This window comes from Glycine max, chromosome 5 (genome assembly GCF_000004515.6).
Source record: "Glycine max cultivar Williams 82 chromosome 5, Glycine_max_v4.0, whole genome shotgun sequence".
Taxonomy (NCBI): Eukaryota; Viridiplantae; Streptophyta; class Magnoliopsida; order Fabales; family Fabaceae; genus Glycine; species Glycine max.
In genome coordinates this window covers 25,592,055-25,611,123 of record NC_038241.2, presented here as the reverse complement: position 1 = coordinate 25,611,123, position 19,069 = coordinate 25,592,055, and the positions used below count along the sequence as shown (strand labels likewise).

At 34.8% G+C, this 19,069-nt stretch overlaps 2 protein-coding genes across 17 annotated transcripts; one reads left to right on the top strand and one right to left on the bottom strand.

Annotated features, from left to right (window-relative positions):
- Nucleotides 1-496: 496 nt before the first annotated feature.
- On the bottom strand, nucleotides 497-2,580 carry LOC102669747 (protein MAIN-LIKE 1-like). The gene is made up of 5 exons (XM_041015275.1): nucleotides 2,245-2,580; nucleotides 1,477-2,136; nucleotides 1,087-1,373; nucleotides 759-1,011; nucleotides 497-673 (listed from the first exon to the last, which is right to left on the bottom strand). The coding sequence occupies exons 1-5, from the start codon at nucleotides 2,578-2,580 to the stop codon at nucleotides 497-499; spliced, it is 1,713 nt and encodes a 570-aa protein (XP_040871209.1).
- A 4,059-nt stretch (nucleotides 2,581-6,639) lies between these two features.
- On the top strand, nucleotides 6,640-15,677 carry LOC100817022 (F-box protein SKIP2). Of its 16 annotated transcripts, XM_041015818.1 has the most exons (10): nucleotides 6,640-8,809; nucleotides 9,347-9,575; nucleotides 9,994-10,101; nucleotides 10,281-10,346; nucleotides 10,732-10,794; nucleotides 11,478-11,572; nucleotides 11,657-11,793; nucleotides 13,398-13,461; nucleotides 13,954-14,025; nucleotides 15,377-15,677. In XM_041015818.1, the coding sequence occupies exon 1, from the start codon at nucleotides 7,111-7,113 to the stop codon at nucleotides 8,788-8,790; it is 1,680 nt and encodes a 559-aa protein (XP_040871752.1). In that variant the 5' UTR covers nucleotides 6,640-7,110; the 3' UTR covers nucleotides 8,791-8,809; nucleotides 9,347-9,575; nucleotides 9,994-10,101; nucleotides 10,281-10,346; nucleotides 10,732-10,794; nucleotides 11,478-11,572; nucleotides 11,657-11,793; nucleotides 13,398-13,461; nucleotides 13,954-14,025; nucleotides 15,377-15,677. The 16 variants fall into 16 exon arrangements, with proteins under 16 accessions (XP_040871752.1, XP_025984217.1, XP_040871750.1 ...); XM_026128432.2 differs by having other exon boundaries at nucleotides 6,640-8,800; nucleotides 13,398-14,025; XM_041015816.1 differs by lacking the exon at nucleotides 9,347-9,575.
- The last annotated feature ends 3,392 nt before the right edge of the window (nucleotides 15,678-19,069 follow it).

The window sequence follows — 19,069 nt, the reverse complement described above, 5'->3', positions numbered from 1 at the left end:
TTTTAAAGAATATAAAAAATAATTAGTATTATATTAAAAATTAAAATACTAATTAGTTTATAATACATTTTTTTACATGATCATTAGTATAAGTTGGAAAATAGTAATTATAAGAGAATTTAAAAATATTAGTACGTTATATAAAATAAGGATTTTAGATAACGAATGATGTCCATTTTTTGTTTAATTTTTTTTTACACCCTTTTCAACTTCTTTATTTCAATTATATTTAAAGTCATATTTCAAATTATTTTTTATTAGTTGGTAAACTAAGTTAACTAGACCATTTATAATAATTTACATATACTATAACTAAGTTAACTAGACCATTTTAATAACACGCGTATATATAGACACAAATGGAATACACAATCAATGAAAATAAATAAAACTAACATTACTAATGAAAATAAATAAAACCAACAATACTCATGGAATGAGTTCATGTACAATATTTGTATATACATGGAATATCAATATAAAATATGTACATAAACTACGCTTGATCCATGCACCACCTGCGTCTAGACCTAACATATACAAGATGGTTCTGTGTCACACTCCTGGCCAACCTGAGGCATTCTTCGATCACCTCATATGCCGATGAGCTAGGCGTGACCACCCCTAGACTCAGATGGCGCTCCAACCTCTCAGTAATGTCATCACAAACTTCCTGTTACATACAAAACAAACTAATTACACAAATTATTATGCAAATATTGAGGTAAATGATGTAAATTATTAGTATTACTTATCACTGCATGTCTAGGCTCCTCCGCAGATGTCGACGATGCTCCTGGCTCCGGCACGCGAAGGATATCTGTCTGCGGGGCCTGAGGGACGACTCGGGGCTGCGGGACGTGACCATGAGGCATAGGATCTAATGCGTGGCCTGGTGTCATGAAAGGATGGGAGATGCGGAAGAACCAGTCCATGTAGTCACTGGAACACGCCCCTGGCACAACGCACATCTCACCTGCTGGAACGATATGATCCTCGTAGTGCATCCACCTGTCGTATATATCATCATACGAGACCCATGAATCGACAGGAGGAGCAGGAATGGTTTGCGTGTAGCCAAACTACCGCACGACCCTCTCCGGTCGGTAATAAACAGCAACAGGCCCCCAGCGCAAGAGAGCGGAATAACATGATCTGACGTGGAAGTCCCGAACCTCTCGGTGCTCCCCATAAGGGATCCAAAAGACATCCGGAATCCGGAGTCGGTCTAGGCGCTTCCTGTACGCCGGCGTACGAATGCTCTTCACGGTCTTCTTGGTCACAATCCACCTACACGCATGCAGAGAATCCTCGTCGTACTCCTGATCAGCAATGGAGTCCGCGACCAACGGAAAGTACTCGTAAATCCAGCACTACAGATGTAACATCAAAATTATAAACATTAATAATGAAAGTGTAACAAAATTTAAAGTTGAACATTGTTGAGGCTGAACGAATAAAAAACATATTTGTTACCTGCAGCAGTGTGATGTAACCGCCGAGCTGTCGGTTGTGGCTCATAGATGCATCGTTCAGCTGGTCGTACATATGCACCAAAGCAGCCACTCCCCAAGCGTACCTCTCTGTCATACTGAGGTCACGAAGGGCCTCCAAGTAGACAACATGGACATTGGTTGCACTCTTGTTAGTAAATAGAGTGCAACCCAGAAGGTGAAGAAGATATGCGGGAGCCGCAGCTGTCCAATGACCTGTCTGGCATCGGCGCTCATATGTATCACGTACCCATTGCAGGCATACGTATGATCCGCAACACTGGACTGTCTCAGCCCTAGCAAACTTTGGAGAGACCATCAACAAGTTCACCAGCATGTGAATCGCATCGTCCACGTGCAAGGGCTCAAAAGCGTGTAAGTCGCCAATCACGGGAAGATGGAGAAGCGAGGAGACGTCGTCCAATGTGATGGTGAGCTCTCCCACTGGGAGATGGAAATTAGATGTCTCCCGGTGCCACCGCTCCATAAACACGGACAAAAGTCCCCGATCGCCGGTGTCTACCGAACACATGATCAGAGGACTTAGTCCTGTACCAGCAACAAGTCCCTCAATGGCAAGGACATGCCTGCCTAAACTGTGGACCTTCTTCCCATGAGAGGATAGCTTCAATTCAGGACGCTCCTGAATTGAAGTATAAAGGAACGCAAAATTCGTTAAAATCATCATTTAAAGGAAAACTAATTACAAGTAACTAAAATTAAATAGTATAAATACCTCTCCCATTCATACGCTGCAAGCAACGTGATCCGCATACAAGGTCAACACGGATGGGTCGCTCGGACCACCCGGAAATCCCTCATGCGCGTCCTCAGCAGCCTCTGCGCCTGTGTCCGCAGGAATGTCCTCTACAGCAACTGGTGCCTCCATCGGGTCATCCTGAACATCTGGCGAAGGGATGACTGGCTCATCGACGTGATCCGCAGTCACAGCGACTCGCTGCCTCCGTGCTGATGCAGTAGGCCGCCGACGCTGCGGAGCATCATCAGAATCATCATGATCTCCTCTGCCCACACCTTTGCCAGTAACCTGACCTAAGGCACGACCTAATCCTCTGGTCCTAACCATGATCTGCAAATGAGTGATGCAAATTCAATCACCCATTTCATTCACTCAAATTTCATTGGTCTAACGCAAATTTCATTGACTGAAAAGTCGCGCAAGCTGTCAGGCTTTCAAGAAAGGCATGTCAAGAAAGGCTACACATGTTAGGCTTTTATCGGGTTAGTTTTTATTTAGTACACTATATGATTGAATGGAAATTGATTATGAATCCTAATATTATTGATATTAGATGAACAAAGCCAAAGAAAGAAGAAATCAATCTTTTTGAAATGGAAGCAACTCCTCATCTTTTGGCAAATAGAAGCCTCACTTATGTGGACTGGTCAAGCTTTATGCTTATTCATTTGGTTCAACCTATAAAGGAAGTACATGGTCATAACTTAGTTAAAGGATACTCTATCCTTTATGAGCTATTTCTTTTCTAATACTGGCACTGAAGTGCATTCCTATGAGCCCCAAGCAATATTAATTGAAATATTAACTACTAAGTAGTTTACCAAGTGTTTTTATGATTCATTCTAATATCTCATGCAAGTTGTGATTTTTTTTTAAATTAAACGGTAAATTTATGGAAGTGATTGTTGTATGACCAAAATTAATGTTTACTCCAATATGTTTTTGACCTGCTTTGCCATATTTCTCTAAAATTTGATAAAAATGCTTATTGCTCTAAAATTTGCATTGAAATGGAAAGTGTTTGATATAAAACCATTTGTATGGAGTAGTTGGTTCATCATTTGTGATATTATATTATAGCCGACCATGTGGCTTAGAGTTTTAAATAACTTAAGGTTTTGGGATAGTTGGTTCATGATTCCAAATGCATTTCTTCACATACAGGCTCAGAGGTTCTAAGCAAACTACCATCATGCCAAATTCCTAGTTCTATCATGTCAAATTCCTATTTCCTAGTTTAATCCATTAATTGCAAGTATTTGCATCTATCTATCTATCTATCTATATATACCTGTTGAGTTGTATGCCTGAACTGGAGAATTTGGATTTTCTATTTCTATTCATTGTTGTTCTCCTCTAATTAAATTGTTAGATATGAATTTAGGTACAAGAAGCTGCAGATTGCTTGGGTGCTGACTGTGTGCCTCGATATGTTGAGATGAAGCACATGGAAGTTGGCTTATAGGGATATCAATCATATTGGTCATAACTTAGTTAAAGGAAGTACATGGAAGTTGGCTTATATGAAGCACATGGAAGTTGGCTTATATGGAAGCACATGGAAGTTAGCTTATAGGGATATCAATCATATTAGTCATAACTTAGTTAAAGGAATGAATTTGTATGTAATCACATAAAAGGCAATTACATATTCGCATTAGTCATAACTTAGTTAAAGGAATGAATTTGTATGTAATCACATAAAAGGCAATTACATATTCGCATTAAATCAAATAAAGTATTTAGCAAATAATTAGCATACATTCATGGCAATTTGTATGAAACAGTATATATTCATGACACTATTTATCAAATATTTGATCCGTAAAGTATGTTGAGTATTTTACAGATCAAGTGATCCGTAAACTACTCAACATACTTTACGGATTAAGTGATCCGTAAAGCTCCCAACGATTTCTGACAGCGGTTTCCGCCATCGTCGGCAACACTAGACCATAAAAAGCTAAGGTTCACGGTGCTTACCTCGACGGTGGACGCGCTAACCTCCTCAACGACCGTTGCTCTTCGCGGAAGCTTCCTCGCAGCACCACCGCAAGCTACCTCGGCAACCTCCTCAACGAAGAAGAAGAAGAGGCACAAAGAAGACGCGCAAGGAATGAAGAAGAAGACGCCCAAAGAATGAAGAAGAAGCAGGAAGAAGAAGAGGTGATCCGAAAGAAGAAGAAGCAGAAGCGCAAACACGGGGAGAGAGAGAAGTTTCATTTTTTTTTTAAATTAGTAAGGGACATTATGACCTTTTCACAACAATTGCTGGGTGCACCAGCAAAACTGTTAGGTGCACCTAGCAGCACTCTATAGCTAAGCAACTCCAAGCCCAACAATGGCCCCATCAATTATCATTTAAGGTAGTTGATAAACATACCTCCTTTAATTATTATATATACCCACTTCATAAATTTTATATTTTTTCCCAGAAATACCCCTCTCTTGGAAACGGATTTTCGGAAAGAAAATTAGGATTGCAAGTGAACTCTTCCTGAAGTTCCTGGGAAACTAATCAAGGTCAACCACCAGTGATTGGTGGTTTATAACCCTACAAAAGTGTTCCTTAATCGCGATGGAACCAGATTTGTTTTCATCGTTGTTTCCTCGAATGGTAAGTGATTCCAGATTGTTGTAGGTAGTAGTGAATGACTAACAAGTAACAAGTCCCACTTGCAATCTAATTTTTTTTTTCTTCCGGAAATTAATTTCCAGGAGACGGATATATTGAAAATAAAATTACAAAATTTGTTAAAGGAGTTCAAGCCTGGTCAAATGTTCCAATACACGATTAAATTTTTCAGTAGTATTTTCAACTTTCAATCAAGAGTAAAAAAATGACATTGTTTTTAATATTTTCCATGAATTCAAAGCTGAAGCTTGTACACATCTTAAGGCTCAAGGTCAAATATTATATACCCTTTCAAGATACAAACCATGAAAATGACGTATCAATGAGAAATAAAGCACAATTAAAAAGATGGATCAATTAAGAAACTGATTTAAAGTAAATAAAATAAAATTTAGTTCTTAAAAATTAAATTAATTTATATATATATATATATATATATATATATATATATATTTGTATAGATAACTTAACGTTTTTAAATTTCACTTCTTAAAATTTTAAATATTATTTTTAATTAATTATAATATTATTTTGATGATTTGCAACACTTTTTAATTTATGCTTTTTATATTATAATTAATGAGTTATATGTTTTAATTTTATCGTTTAAATAGTTTTTATTTAAAATATTTTAAAAAATTCAAAATTTATTAAAATTAAATTATTCATGTAATATATAAAATACCTACCAGTTAGAATGAGAGTTCATATTTCATTAATTATATAGTCTATTAAAAGTTTACAATATTTAAATAAAATATTTAATATCACAATTATGGTAATAATTAATAATGTAAAATAAGAGGCTTAAAAATTAAAAGCTATCTAACGCCGTGTTAGCTTCAATTAGACGCAAAGTATTGAAACATTTAAAAAAAATAAAAAGCTTAATTGGAACTTTTAATTACAGCGAACCTAATTGAAGAATTTAAATAACAAGGGAGTAAATTAATAATTAAACCCTTAAATTTCATTAATTCTTATATGGGTAGCTCATTTTATGTTATATTAGTTTAACAAATACAAATTAAAGTGAAATAATTAATCTTAAATTATTACAACTTAATCAAATATCTTAAGTTCAAATTTTAAATATGTAAATGTATTAAATATTTAAGAAAAAACTTTATTTTTGATAATAATTTTATCCAATTTAAAAAGAATTACAAATCAAATCAATCGATCTAGAAAACTGAAAATTAAAGGGATCAAAAATTAAAAAAAAATTAAATTTTTTATTAGGTTATATCAAATTTTATTTTAAAATTGATTTAATCTATCTAAATTAAACTTTTATATATATATATATATATATATATATATATATATATATATATTCATAAATTTCGTCAACTTTTATTTCTTACATATTTATACATATAACATATTCTTGTTCATGAAAAGCATATTTAATCAAAAATATTTTTAGTAACTATTTTAGTTAACATGCATAAATATATACATATAGTGGTATATAAATAAAAATTAATATTTTAAATTATTTTTATTATATATCTTATCTTTTATTTAGTATTTTCTAAAAAATAAAAAATAAAATAAAAAATTAGTTTTATCCAAATCACTTTAAATTAGATCGGATCAAATTAAATTAATTTTAAATCAATATGATTGAATGAAACTTTAACAAAATCTTTTCTAAAAAAATAATTTAACAAAATCAAAATAATTGAAGACTCCTAATCTTAGTCCGTAAATAATAATGATACAAAAACTAAAATGAATAAAAAAAGAATTTAAATTTTTTTCTCTTTGTCTTTTCAAAGTATCTGAAATCAAAATGAGAACATCCTCATAAAAGTAAAGCACACCAGGGACCAAGTCCAAGTCAAATTTTCCACTTTCATTGTCACCCCCATCAACCCCATGTTAAAGTCGTAGCAATGTGGTTCTTGGAACAAGCCACGATAATTGTTATTGTGAAGACAAGAGATTCGAACGCCGAACGAAGTGGTCCCCACCAAAAGTAGTCCCACTCCAAATCCAAACCAAAACAACATCTAACTAACCTACATTCTCAATCAAACGGGTCCCAATTGAACGCCCAACATCACACGCAAACAATCATATTAGACTACGGTGCACCAAACCACACGGTAATAACCCAGTCCTCCATCCTGCGGAGACGACACGCGCTGCACCCTTTGACGGGTGAAAACATTGAAAAAACCTATCTAGTATATGATGTCTCTCTCCAATGTCTCATGCGCGATAAACACGTACTAGTACATAGCATACCTCACCAAAACCCAGCGTTTCACATTATCTTCTTTTTTATTTCTCCAATGGGACAAGCACCGTCCACGCCGGTTTCTTCGACGGACCTGAGTCACCGGGATATTTTCACCACCGACGAATCCATCGGCCGCGACTACACCGCCGACATCCCCGACGAGTGCCTCGCCGGAATCTTCCAGTTTCTAAGCTCCGTCGACCGGAAAACCTGCTCCGCCGTGTGTCGGCGGTGGCTGCGCGTGGACGGCGAGAACCGCCAGCGCCTCTCCCTGAACGCGAAGGCGAGCCTGGTTGACTTCGTTCCGTCGCTCTTCTCGCGGTTTGACTCGGTCACGAAGCTCGCCCTGCGGTGCGACCGCAAGTCCACGAGCGTAAACGACGACGCTTTGGTCCTGATCTCGCTGCGGTGCAGGAATCTGGTGCGGCTGAAGCTGCGCGGGTGCAGGGAAGTCACCGAGCACGGAATGGCCGACGTGGCGAAGAACTGCACGAATCTGAAGAAGCTCTCGTGCGGTTCGTGCGCGTTCGGCGCAAAGGGCGTTTACGCTTTCGTTAACAACTCCATCGTTCTTGAAGAGGTTTCTATCAAGAGGCTTCGAGGGGTTGAAAAAGATAATAACGATGGCGTTGACGGCGCCGAATCGCTTCCTCTTTCCGTTACTTCCTCTTCGTTGAGATCGATTTGCCTCAAGGAGCTCGTTAACGGCCACTGTTTCGCGCCGTTAATAGTTAATTCGAAGAAGCTTGAAACGCTGAAGCTGATTCGGTGTTTGGGGGATTGGGATGTGACTCTGGAAAGTGTTGGAAAGTTGAATTCAGGGTTGGTTGAGATTCATTTAGAGAAGGTTCAGGTTAGCGATGTGGGACTTTTGGGGGTTTCTAAGTGTTTGAAGTTGGAGTCTTTGCACCTTGTGAAAACACCCGAGTGTTCCGACGTGGGACTTTGCGAAGTTGCGGAGAGGTGTAAGATGCTGAAGAAGCTTCACATTGATGGGTGGAGGACCAACAGGATTGGGGATTGTGGCTTGATGTCTGTTGCCAAACACTGTCCTAACTTGCAGGAGCTTGTGCTGATTGCTATGTATCCCACGTCTTTGAGTTTGGCTGCGATTGTTTCTGGTTGCCAGGGTTTGGAGAGGTTTGCACTTTGTGGGATTTGTACGGTTGGTGATGCAGAGATAGAGAGCATTGTGGCAAAGTGTGGGGCACTGAGGAAGCTGTGCATTAAGGGGTGCCCCGTGTCGAATGCTGGGATTGCGGCTTTGGCTTCAGGGTGTCCCAATTTGGTTAAGCTCAAGGTGAGGAAGTGCAGAAGGGTTAATGGTGAAGTTGTGGAGTGGCTGCGTGAGAGGAGGAGTTCTCTGGTGTTTAGTATTGATTACAGTACTGAAGTTGAGGCTTTGGATGGAAGTGGTAGTGATGTTGGCGCTCAGGAAAGTAGCATGGCGTCTCCTCCAATCGACACAACACAAGTGTCCATGGTTGATGATCCTCCTTCAAGCAGTAATAATAGCAGCAGCAACAACAACAACAACAGATTGTCTATGTTCAGGAACAAGTTTGGATTTTTGGCTGGTAGGAATTTGGTGCCATGTGCCTTCAGAAAGTGGGCCAACATTGATGACATCTCAAGTACCAGCTTTCAATGATATTTATTTTGTAAGAATGGTAATGCATTATTGCCATTTTTCCAATGTTTGTTGGATGTGTTCTCGTTTGTTCAGTTACATTACATGTTCCTTGAAATGTTGGTCACTGAATTATGTTTTCCTACTGGGGTTACTTATGGCGGTTGTTATTATGTTAACCATGTCACTACAAGAAAAATGACACATGCCTACGGAAATTTTTGCCTACATACATAAATTACTGTAGGTAAAAGTAACAAGTTCCTTAATGGAAATTGAATTTTTGGATTTTGTTGATGAATGTGTTCAGTCTTGCCATAAAATTCTAAGCTGTAAATAAGGGCCCAATGATGGCTATTCAACTCCAACACATCCCTTCATCTGAGTTTAAACACGGAGATTGATGGGCTCAAAAGTTTTGATTACTTGTTCCTATAATAATGATTGTTCAGCCCCAACACATGTCCTCGTGTTTCTTTGATGACTATGGTGATCTCAGCATACATTTCTTAAATATTGTACTGCTTTTGAGTCTCTGACTTTCAGTTTTGCATTTATATATTTAATTCACCTACAGGGTGACAAGTTTAGGGAAGCTGAAGAATTGTTTGACAACCTACTGAATGATGAAAATTCAGCTTTGAAACCAGACCCGAAGATGTTTAATATGATGATTTATATACATAAGAAGGCTGGAAGTTATGAAAAGGCCCGTAAGACATTTGCACTGATGGCTGAACTGGGAATTCAACAAACTACAGTAACCTATAATAGCCTGATGTCATTTGAAACAAATTACATATGAGGTTATTGCATATGAGGTTATATATATATAGGAGATTTAAAAGTGGCATTTTAGTTCAGCTTGTTTTTTTTCTATTAGTGACATGTATAGTTTGATTGATAAAGATGTATGCTTTGATGACCTTTACTTGCATTGTTAGTCCTTCTAGTTACATATTTGTGTTGACTTTTATATCCATAATAAAAGGTCCTTTTCAATTATGAATTTTGCGTAATAAACACTGTTTTAAATTTTTTCATCATATTCTTTGTCTTGATTTGTCTTTGCATTTAATGTTGTTGGCTTGAGGGAAGAAATAACTAATAGTGTGCAATAAATAATTTTTTGATGTGGCTATTTCATATTTGTATGTAGGGTGTGCAGTTTATTTCATTAAATGTTTAGATTAAGTTTGATAACAATGCCATCTTTTTATGCAGGGTCTAGTCACAACTGAGAGGAACAGTCTAGACCCAGCTGCAGCTCCGTTTGCTAAAAATCCAAGAGACATAGAAGGGCTTACTGAGGGTGCTAGTATAATTGAAGTGGTAAATGTTATAGGATTCATCAAGGAAAATTCGTTTGGCTCAATGATCTACTTTATGACATTGAAAAGAATTACTTTGATATAAAAAGACTACACCCTCTTTACTTTATTGAAGCTAATTTTAAAGATTATGCACACTTTTATAGCCATCCTTTAATTCTTAAACCAATTTTTCTTTAGGTTAAGAAGATTAGGTCACATGTGCTCCTTGGTTTGTCTGGCGTTGGTGGTATTTTTAATGAGGAGGTAATTACCTTCTACTATATTAATTCTATCATGTCATATCCCTCAATAATTATATTAAATAAATAAATGTAATAGACATCTTTGATTGCTTTGGTACTGTATGAGCTTTTTCTGTAATTGAATTTCTTAATTTTAATGGTTGAGATTCGACTCAGGTGCTTGTCTAGAAAATATGTGCACTAGTTGGTAGTCACATGCACTTGCCATAGGTTTTCAAGTAGTACTATTTATCTTCAGTGCATTTCTTCAAGTTATATGATGAAAATTATATCACTAATTTCATTTGATTTAAATTGCATCTTCCTTTTCAATTTTCCTAATTCTGGTTAGATGTCACTAGATGTTTGTTTTCAAATAAATTACTAACATATACTAATCATTACAGCCTTGCTTCATACATGGCTGAGGAAGATATCTTGATAGGAATTTTGTATCCATCCCTTGATAGGTAATATTCCGTTTTCTCTTGATATCTTTTGCTTTTCATTTTCTCTTGGCTTTGCTTTTTCCTGTTGCCTTTAATAATGACCCAAACAAATGAAATTGCAAAATTTAATGAACTTAAAACTGTGATTCTGTGAATGTTATTACCGTGAAAGGTGTTCTCACTCATTTCCTAAATTTAATGAACTTAAAGCTGCAGTTTTTACATTTGAAAGGAATGACCTTTCTTAACTTTTATTTTACTTTACATTTCTTTTCCTCCCATTATATAGTCTAGGATAGCTGTGGGGTTAACTTGATAGTATTTTATTCTGAAACATTGTTATTAGCAGTAACTAATTGTTGGGCTTTTTAACAGAAAAATGTTAGTAGTAACTATTTGTTATTTGTTGATAGAAAAAGGTTTTTTCTCTTTCTCTATCTGCATTTGATTCCATTTATTTCCACTTCCAAATCTCATGCTTCTAAAAATTCCTACCTTTCTAAAAATTAATAAATTAAATAAACAAAACAGAAAAATAATATTATAAAACTAACGATATCCTTAATTAAGGTTGAGTTTTGTGGAAGCACCTACAATGAGGAAGCAGAAAAATACTCTGTTATATCATTACCAGCAAAGTTGATTGGGTTTAACATATATTGGAATGAATGAGTAGCCCATAGTATTCATGTTCATGTTTGCAGCCGTACAAAAAAAATTTGGATCTCCTCTATGCAATGCTAGACACGGAGGATCATTGTTGTTAATCCAAAAGTGTTTAAATATGAAAGTCCTTGGGGTAAGTTCCAGAACTTTGCTCATCAAGATTTTCATATTTGTTTGTCAACCTCTATTCTATAAATGCATTTCAACTATCATGTAGGTTGACTTGTTGAAGCATGGTATCTCAGACCCATCCTTGATGACTTCTTAATCACAGAGCTCTAGTTCTGGGCTTGAGAAAGATAAGCTTCTTGAACATGAGGAATACATGGCTACTCCTGTGTTTGTACACACCAAGTAAGAAACATCATTCTGCCTCAACATCATTCTGAACTGTTTGGCTTTTGTATTTAATTAATTAAGCAAAGGAGGATTCTTGGAAAGACAAGCCCAGCCAAATAATTGATATAATGCACGTGATACATTGTCAGCCTGTAGCTTTATTCGGTCCTTTTCATTCCTTAGGCCTTGCAATAAAAAAATTCTTCCATTTACATTCCCAAAGCATTAATTAACCATTATGGTGAAATAAATATAAATAATTAAAATCCATGTACAAATTATAATTATAATTAATATATATAGGAGGATGCTAACATAGGTTCACATAAAAAAATAGAAGGTATAAGTTAATAGTCTACCTTCATACTTGACCAAAATAACCATTTCTGGAATGTTACTTCCAGATTTCTCCTTCCTTTTAGGAAATAGTAAATCCATATATTATTACACCATTCAGCCTAGACGTTTCTTTCGCTTCAACATTCAGGCTTGTGCTGTGTGCCTGCTTCCACCAATATTTATACAATAAGCTTAGGTCTTAAAGAATAATATTTATACAATATTTGATACTCACTAGGTACTCCTCCATCTTTGGGCTTAGACCACTAATCCAATTAGAGAAGGGCTATTGCTTTCAACAGTTTTCTTTCTTATTCACACCTCAATTTTTAATTTCAAATCATTATATATATTATTTTTAATAAGCAACAAGTGATTATATTGGTTTCATATTTCTAGGAATTAAATTTTGAAAGTATATAAAATTTTCATCCGATGAAATGTTTCAATTTTTTAGATTTTAAATTCCAAAAAACTAAAAAAATACATATTTTCATTGTGAATAATAGTTGCTGTAGAAACTGATATATAATTAAAATTATTGGATAAATAAAATTGGAGAATAAATACTACATAAGAAGAGTCAAACAGTGTATAAATAAATAAAAAAATGGTACAAATGGTGGATATAACTTAAGTAAAATACAAAATTCACATAGTGGATAAAAAATATTAATTTATAAAACTTATTATGAGGACCTAAACATATTTTATATAAATTTTTTTATCATCCTTTTCTGATTTTTTTTTCCATTAAAAAAAGGCTTTATTTGCACTACATTCACAAAATTAATTTTAACTTATCCCATAAGTTAAAATTAATTTTGCTTCAGTGTCCATGCTTCTTTTTATTGAACACTTAATGGCACATCCTTTGAACTGATAAACAGGTAGTTCCCCTTGTGTCAAAAACTCCCATGCTCTGGGCCTTTATTAGTTGGGATTTGGATCACTACAAATGTTCTCCTTGTTTCATTGAAACTTTCCTTTTTTCCTTCTTTGACTTTTCACTACAGGATCTTTATGTTCTCTTATGTTGGATTTTCCTTTTAATGTTCTTGGTCAATGGCCATTTTTTTCTGCTGTATTTCTGCCTTCAATTGAATTATACTTCTGGTGCTGTGCATGTTTGGGTGAGAGCAATGCTAAGAATGGTTATCTCCAATGGGCTTACTTGTTGTATTTATTGCAATGCATACATGTCAATAAGATTTATATATGATAATTTGGATAATATCTTTATCTTACAGTGAGCTTTTTGTTCTGCCATATTTGAACAGGCTCGTGAGGCTGCTATGGCAGTTCAAGGAAAGATGGTAGATTCTCAGTGTAAGAAGAGCAAAGGTTGGTAGACTCCTTGGCTTGTTTATGGGCAGTGCTCTTTTTTCAATAAAACTCGAAACATTTCGACAGATTTTGTGTATGCACTTGACATGGTCGCTGGTGTGGTAAACTTGTGTTATTATTATTTTTATCTACAATATAGTTTCTAAGTTCTTGGAATTAAATTACAATAAAAAGACCAACAGTATTTGATACACCTTTACCAATTATGTTGTATCACTATAATTTGTTTAGTGTACCAGAAATCCACTTATTGTTATGTTCATATCACGAGGGGCTTCTCAGTCTTGATTTACTTGATTCTAGTTCAAATTAGGGTCATTGTCTTAATAGCATGTCTTCTCTATTAAACATAGGAGCAGGCTGGGACATGATTGAACTTTTCTTTTTGGTTTGAATTCGGTATTTCTTTGGAAAGCCTTCAATTAAGCTGTTTTTAATCTATTTTGATTTGACATATGAAATTGATCTACTTAATGTAAGTTTTGATAGGTAATTAGCTCCTGATAGAAAATCTGCCAAGGCAGAGTTGAATGAACTAAGAAGAGTTGCACCTTCCAGAAAGTATGCAATCCACTATTTTCTTTCTACTTTTCTTGTTCCTTGGTTTATATGTTTCATTTTTGTCCGTAGGCATACGTACAAGTAAATGGTTTATATCTATAGTCTTTTAATGCATAGTAGGCATAAGTTAATGACTTTTACCTACAGTTGGAGGTTGTAGGTACAAGTTAATATTTTTACCTACAGTTAGAGGTTGTAGATATAAATTAATGACTTTTACCTAAGCACATTGTGAATTGTAGGTGAAAGTAAATTAGTAGGTAAAACCTATACTGACATACGATAATCCGTCACTGCACGTCCCCTCAAAGTCGACGACCACAATGTCCATAGGACAAAGTTTTTATTACATTTATCTATGCATTTTTAACATCTAGTGATGATTTTTGTCCATAAGCATGCCATTGTTCTTGTAGTGTGTGTAGCCAGCCATTAGTCTGTTACCTTCATTAACTGGTCTTAATCAGTTTGTTATAATGGTTGATACCACATTTTTGGTTATGATTACATATCTCACGGAAAATAGAATAAAATAAAATGGAGTAGAAGTTACTTTGTTATCTAATGATTCTAAATCTTCCTACTTCATCCTCCTATTCCTCTTATTTCCATGGGTAGTAAATATTAAATGTGTTTTATATTTTTAAGGTATTAAGTAGTAGAAAAAAATTGTAAGATGTAGTACAAGGATGTAGCATTACTCCTTTCCTATTAGTTGGAAAATTTTAAGATTAAATGGAAAAAATAATGTGGTTCGTACTCCCTAATGAAAGAAGTAAAGAGGATATAATATTGGATGAAATAATGCATGTATATCATGTTCCGTCCTAACCCATGTTAAACAATCTAAATAATGAAACTTGCTATTATTCAATTCCATTCCTTTCCATGAATATAAACAGTCTTGATTTTCTATTACGGGAGGAAATTGCACAGTGGACGGAGTGGAGGACCATTTTGATTGTCAAACGTCGTGTTTTTATAAGTTTCTGCCTTGTTAGACTTTTCTAATTCTAGATTTCTAGTCCTTGTCATTGTGCTGTGTTATAATAAGATAAGTATACCCTCGAATTCAAGCGCGTATACAGCTGTTTATGCAAATCTTTCAAAGACCATGCTTAGACTAGAAGGGATCTAACTTCGAAGGTGACGATGCCTTAAAATGTTTATTAGCTTAAAAGTAAATCCGACAATGATGACTAGGATCTTTAGTTAGCGGTGGTTAAGATTCCTTTTTTGCTCTATAAATCATCTATATTCTAATTCTTGTGGGGATTGCTATGGCGGTTGTGATTATCTTGACGACATGTACCCAACTACCTTGTTTTAACAGACTACCTTGTTTTAACAGGTCCTATTCAATTTGTCAATTCAATGGTCGATACAAGTTTTTAGTTATGTGTTTTGCGTGGAACTTGCAAAGTGGACGGTGTGGCCTTCATTGTCAATGCAGCATTTTTTATTTTATTTTTGTACAATCTTTGGCTCATAAGACTTTTCTCTAATTCCAGTCCCTGTCACTGTGCTCTCAATCATGGTAGTGTGAACATACAAGCTGTAGAGCGTATGTAGCATATGTTATCGAGGGAATTTTCTTTCTTCTTGTAATATGTGCATTACTTGAATTTAGATGTTGTGAAATCTTTTATAAATCACTTTGTATTTTGAGTTTACTTAAGAACTAGTAAGAGGTACATGGACATCACTCAAGCATACAAGATTAGTGTGTAGTCACATATCTCACACTATTTTTATTCATGATGGGTTTGTTTAGCAAAATCACCATCCTGTTATTGCAACAACATTTTTTTTTACCGAAATAACTTCACGAGCTTCTTATGCTACCTGAAACTACAGCCTCTAAACCACATGTTGTCAACAAAGAAAAGCCATCTTCTCTAAACGGCAGTTAATTTCCAATGGCAGGGTAGTATAAGATGATAAATAATCTAGCCTACACAATAATCCTCCCATGCTTTTTGAGCAACTCCAACTTGCAGCAGCCTCACAAGAATCATCCCTTCAATCAGCCTTTGTAATGATGACAAAAATGAAGATACGTAGTGGAGTGTTGAATTTGCTGTAGAATTCAGAAACTAGAGACCCACAGAAGTAGTTGAGGTTGTTGGGTTGCATTTGCATAACCATTCTCTCACAAACATGACATGACTGTGCAAATTAAAATGTGTTTCTCGTTATTTTGGCTATTTTCTTAATTGTGTTCTTTTATTCGCATGATAAGGAGTGTGACATGCCTCTTGACTCTGCAATTAAATTGAGGAGCATTAAATTTGAGTTCTTTTGTGTTTCTATAAATTTGTTTGATGAAGTTTTAATTTGATCATACTAACCTTCACTGCTAGAAAAAAAATCTTTCAAAGATGATTCTTTAGTACATTTCAAACGGTTCTAAGATCGTCTTTGAAATTATCATCGTGAAAAGGAAACATTTCTTATGACGGTTTTTAAACCGTCTTATAATGTTGGTTCTTACATTGATTTTGTTATGTGCTATCTTTTAGTTAAAAAATAGGATTTGAAGACAATTTTTTTTAAAGAAAAAAAACGTCTTAGAAAGTATATATTTCGAGACGATTTTTAGGAGATCGTCTTAGAATGTATACTTTCTAAGATAGGTTTCTAGACATCAATGCTATTCTTTTAATGTTTATTTTGTTTTGCATAAATGCATAAATTATAATATAAATCAATACAAACTTTTTATGATATTTATTCTAAAGATTAGAATAGACAATAGAACAAAATACTAAACCGCATATTTTGATTTATAAAAATGATATTGATGCTAATTAAAATAGGCTTAAAATGATCTATAATGCAAGAGATGCATAATTTAGTATGCTAGCTTCTATCCCAATAGTTGTAAGGAAATTGGTTCTTTGCAAGAGAAGGAAATTGCATCATATAATTGGTACAATCATGTAATTGAACAACATCAAGATCATTGTGACATCCTTCACACTCAGGAGTTTACGATGCCAAGCACCAGTCAAGTAGGCTTTCTCTCACATTGTAGTTCTCCACCAATAAAATAATCACTCCATATAAAATTCACAAGCACAACACATTATCATGCAAACCATGGAAAATAAGAACAACACATTTACTGATATTTTTTTTTATCATAAATAACAATGATAGAGATTGAGTAGAAGACAATGACTATTGTAAAGAAGTGCATTAAGGGATAAGATAGAGATCGTGTGTAAGACAAAGGATATTGTAGAGTGAGCAGTGCAAATGGCTATTGCAGAGAAGTGCATTAAGTGACAAAGAACAAGATGTGCATCTATACAAAAACAAGATGTTCTTGTTGTAACTTAATACTCTTAGATATCAATTATCAAATGCCAAAGATGTGCATCTATACAAAAACAAGATGTTCTTGTTGTTTTAATGGAAAACTAGAAACTAGAAACATGATGTTCATTTTTTTCTTTTAAGTGAAAATGTATTCAAATTTTGATTTTATGATAATTTTTTTGGAAAGTTGATGAGAGATATCCCTTCCCTTAACAAAATGAAATCAAAGTAAGTAACCTTGAAATCCACATATTCATGTTGATTAACAATATTTTGTTTTTGCCATAAATTTTTTTAAAAATCGACATATTCATGTTGATTATTGAAGTACCCTTGAAATCGGAGGTGACATTTGTTTTGGTCATCGTCAAAATGTATCATTTAATATTTCTAAACAAATAATTTTACTACTATATTGGTATGGTACCCATGCACCTGCACATGTCATTGCCGCGTTCTGACGCATTGATCGAGGCTGTACCCGAATCAAATAAACATTAAAATGCAGTAATTAGGAAGTGATCCTAGGTCATTTTCCAACGAGCAATGACTGACCAAATGTTCATAATATGCTTCGTTATAACAGTAACAATTGGGGGGGTGTTTGTTTTGTGAATTAAAGAACAAGCAGATTGTAATACGAAGTTAATAGTATTAAAAACGTGTTGTTTCCTCTGATTCAGAAGCCATTCTCTTATCCCAGGTTATAAGGATTTCACCCCTGGCAGTTAACCACTTAATCCAACCCTAATTTAATTTACTAAGCGAAAATCAATTTAAGGCTGTCAATATGTGATTAAGCAACACATACACCAATTAACCCCTTGTTCATTAAGCACGAACATAATTTAAGCACAATGGCAATTAATCGAACACGAAGTGTGCACAGATTAACAGAACGCATGTGGGTTAATAGGTGAAGGGAAAACCGATAGGAGAACAACATTAAAAATAGAACCTCAAAGAGAATTATGCTTCATCCTCTGGGGGAAACAACACTAGAAATTTAGCCTTCCATAAGTTCAACAAAAGCAGAAAACATAAATGAAACTAAAGGCAGAAAACATAAATGAAGCTAAAGGAAGAAAACGTAAATGAAGCTAAAGGCAGAAGAAGGAACAGAAACGAAATTGCAATTGAAAGCAGAAAATGGAAAATGCATTCACGTGAACAGTAATACAAAGCTCAGAACGTAAAACCCTAAAACTCCATGCACTAAGCTTAGGTATTCTCTACTGAATAATAGAATAGCCTCTACACGAATCTCAAGGCTGCTATTTATAAGGGTCACTCAAAGTCACTGGGCCCTATTACATTATTTTGGCCTCAAACGAAATAAAAATACTAAATAAAAACTGAACGCACTAAAATGAAATTAGACGAAATCTAATAAAATTGTCTTCTCTCTTCAAGTCCAATCTGGCTCAGCCCAATTGCTTATAATTTTCCTGAAATTGAATTAAAAACATCAAATTAGTCAAGTGGGCTCAATTGATAAAACTGAATAATAAATTTAACAATGAGAGTAAATCAGTAATTAAATTGGTGACAAAAAGGGTTTAGAAATAAGAGAAATAACAACACATCAAAATCCCCCACACTTAGCTTTTTGCACTCCTGGGCAAAATTAAAAATAAAGCAAAGAACAAATCCAGAGACATTAAAGAGAGATAAACAAACACCAAAGCAATTACATATTTCTCACTGAGTCTCAGGGAAT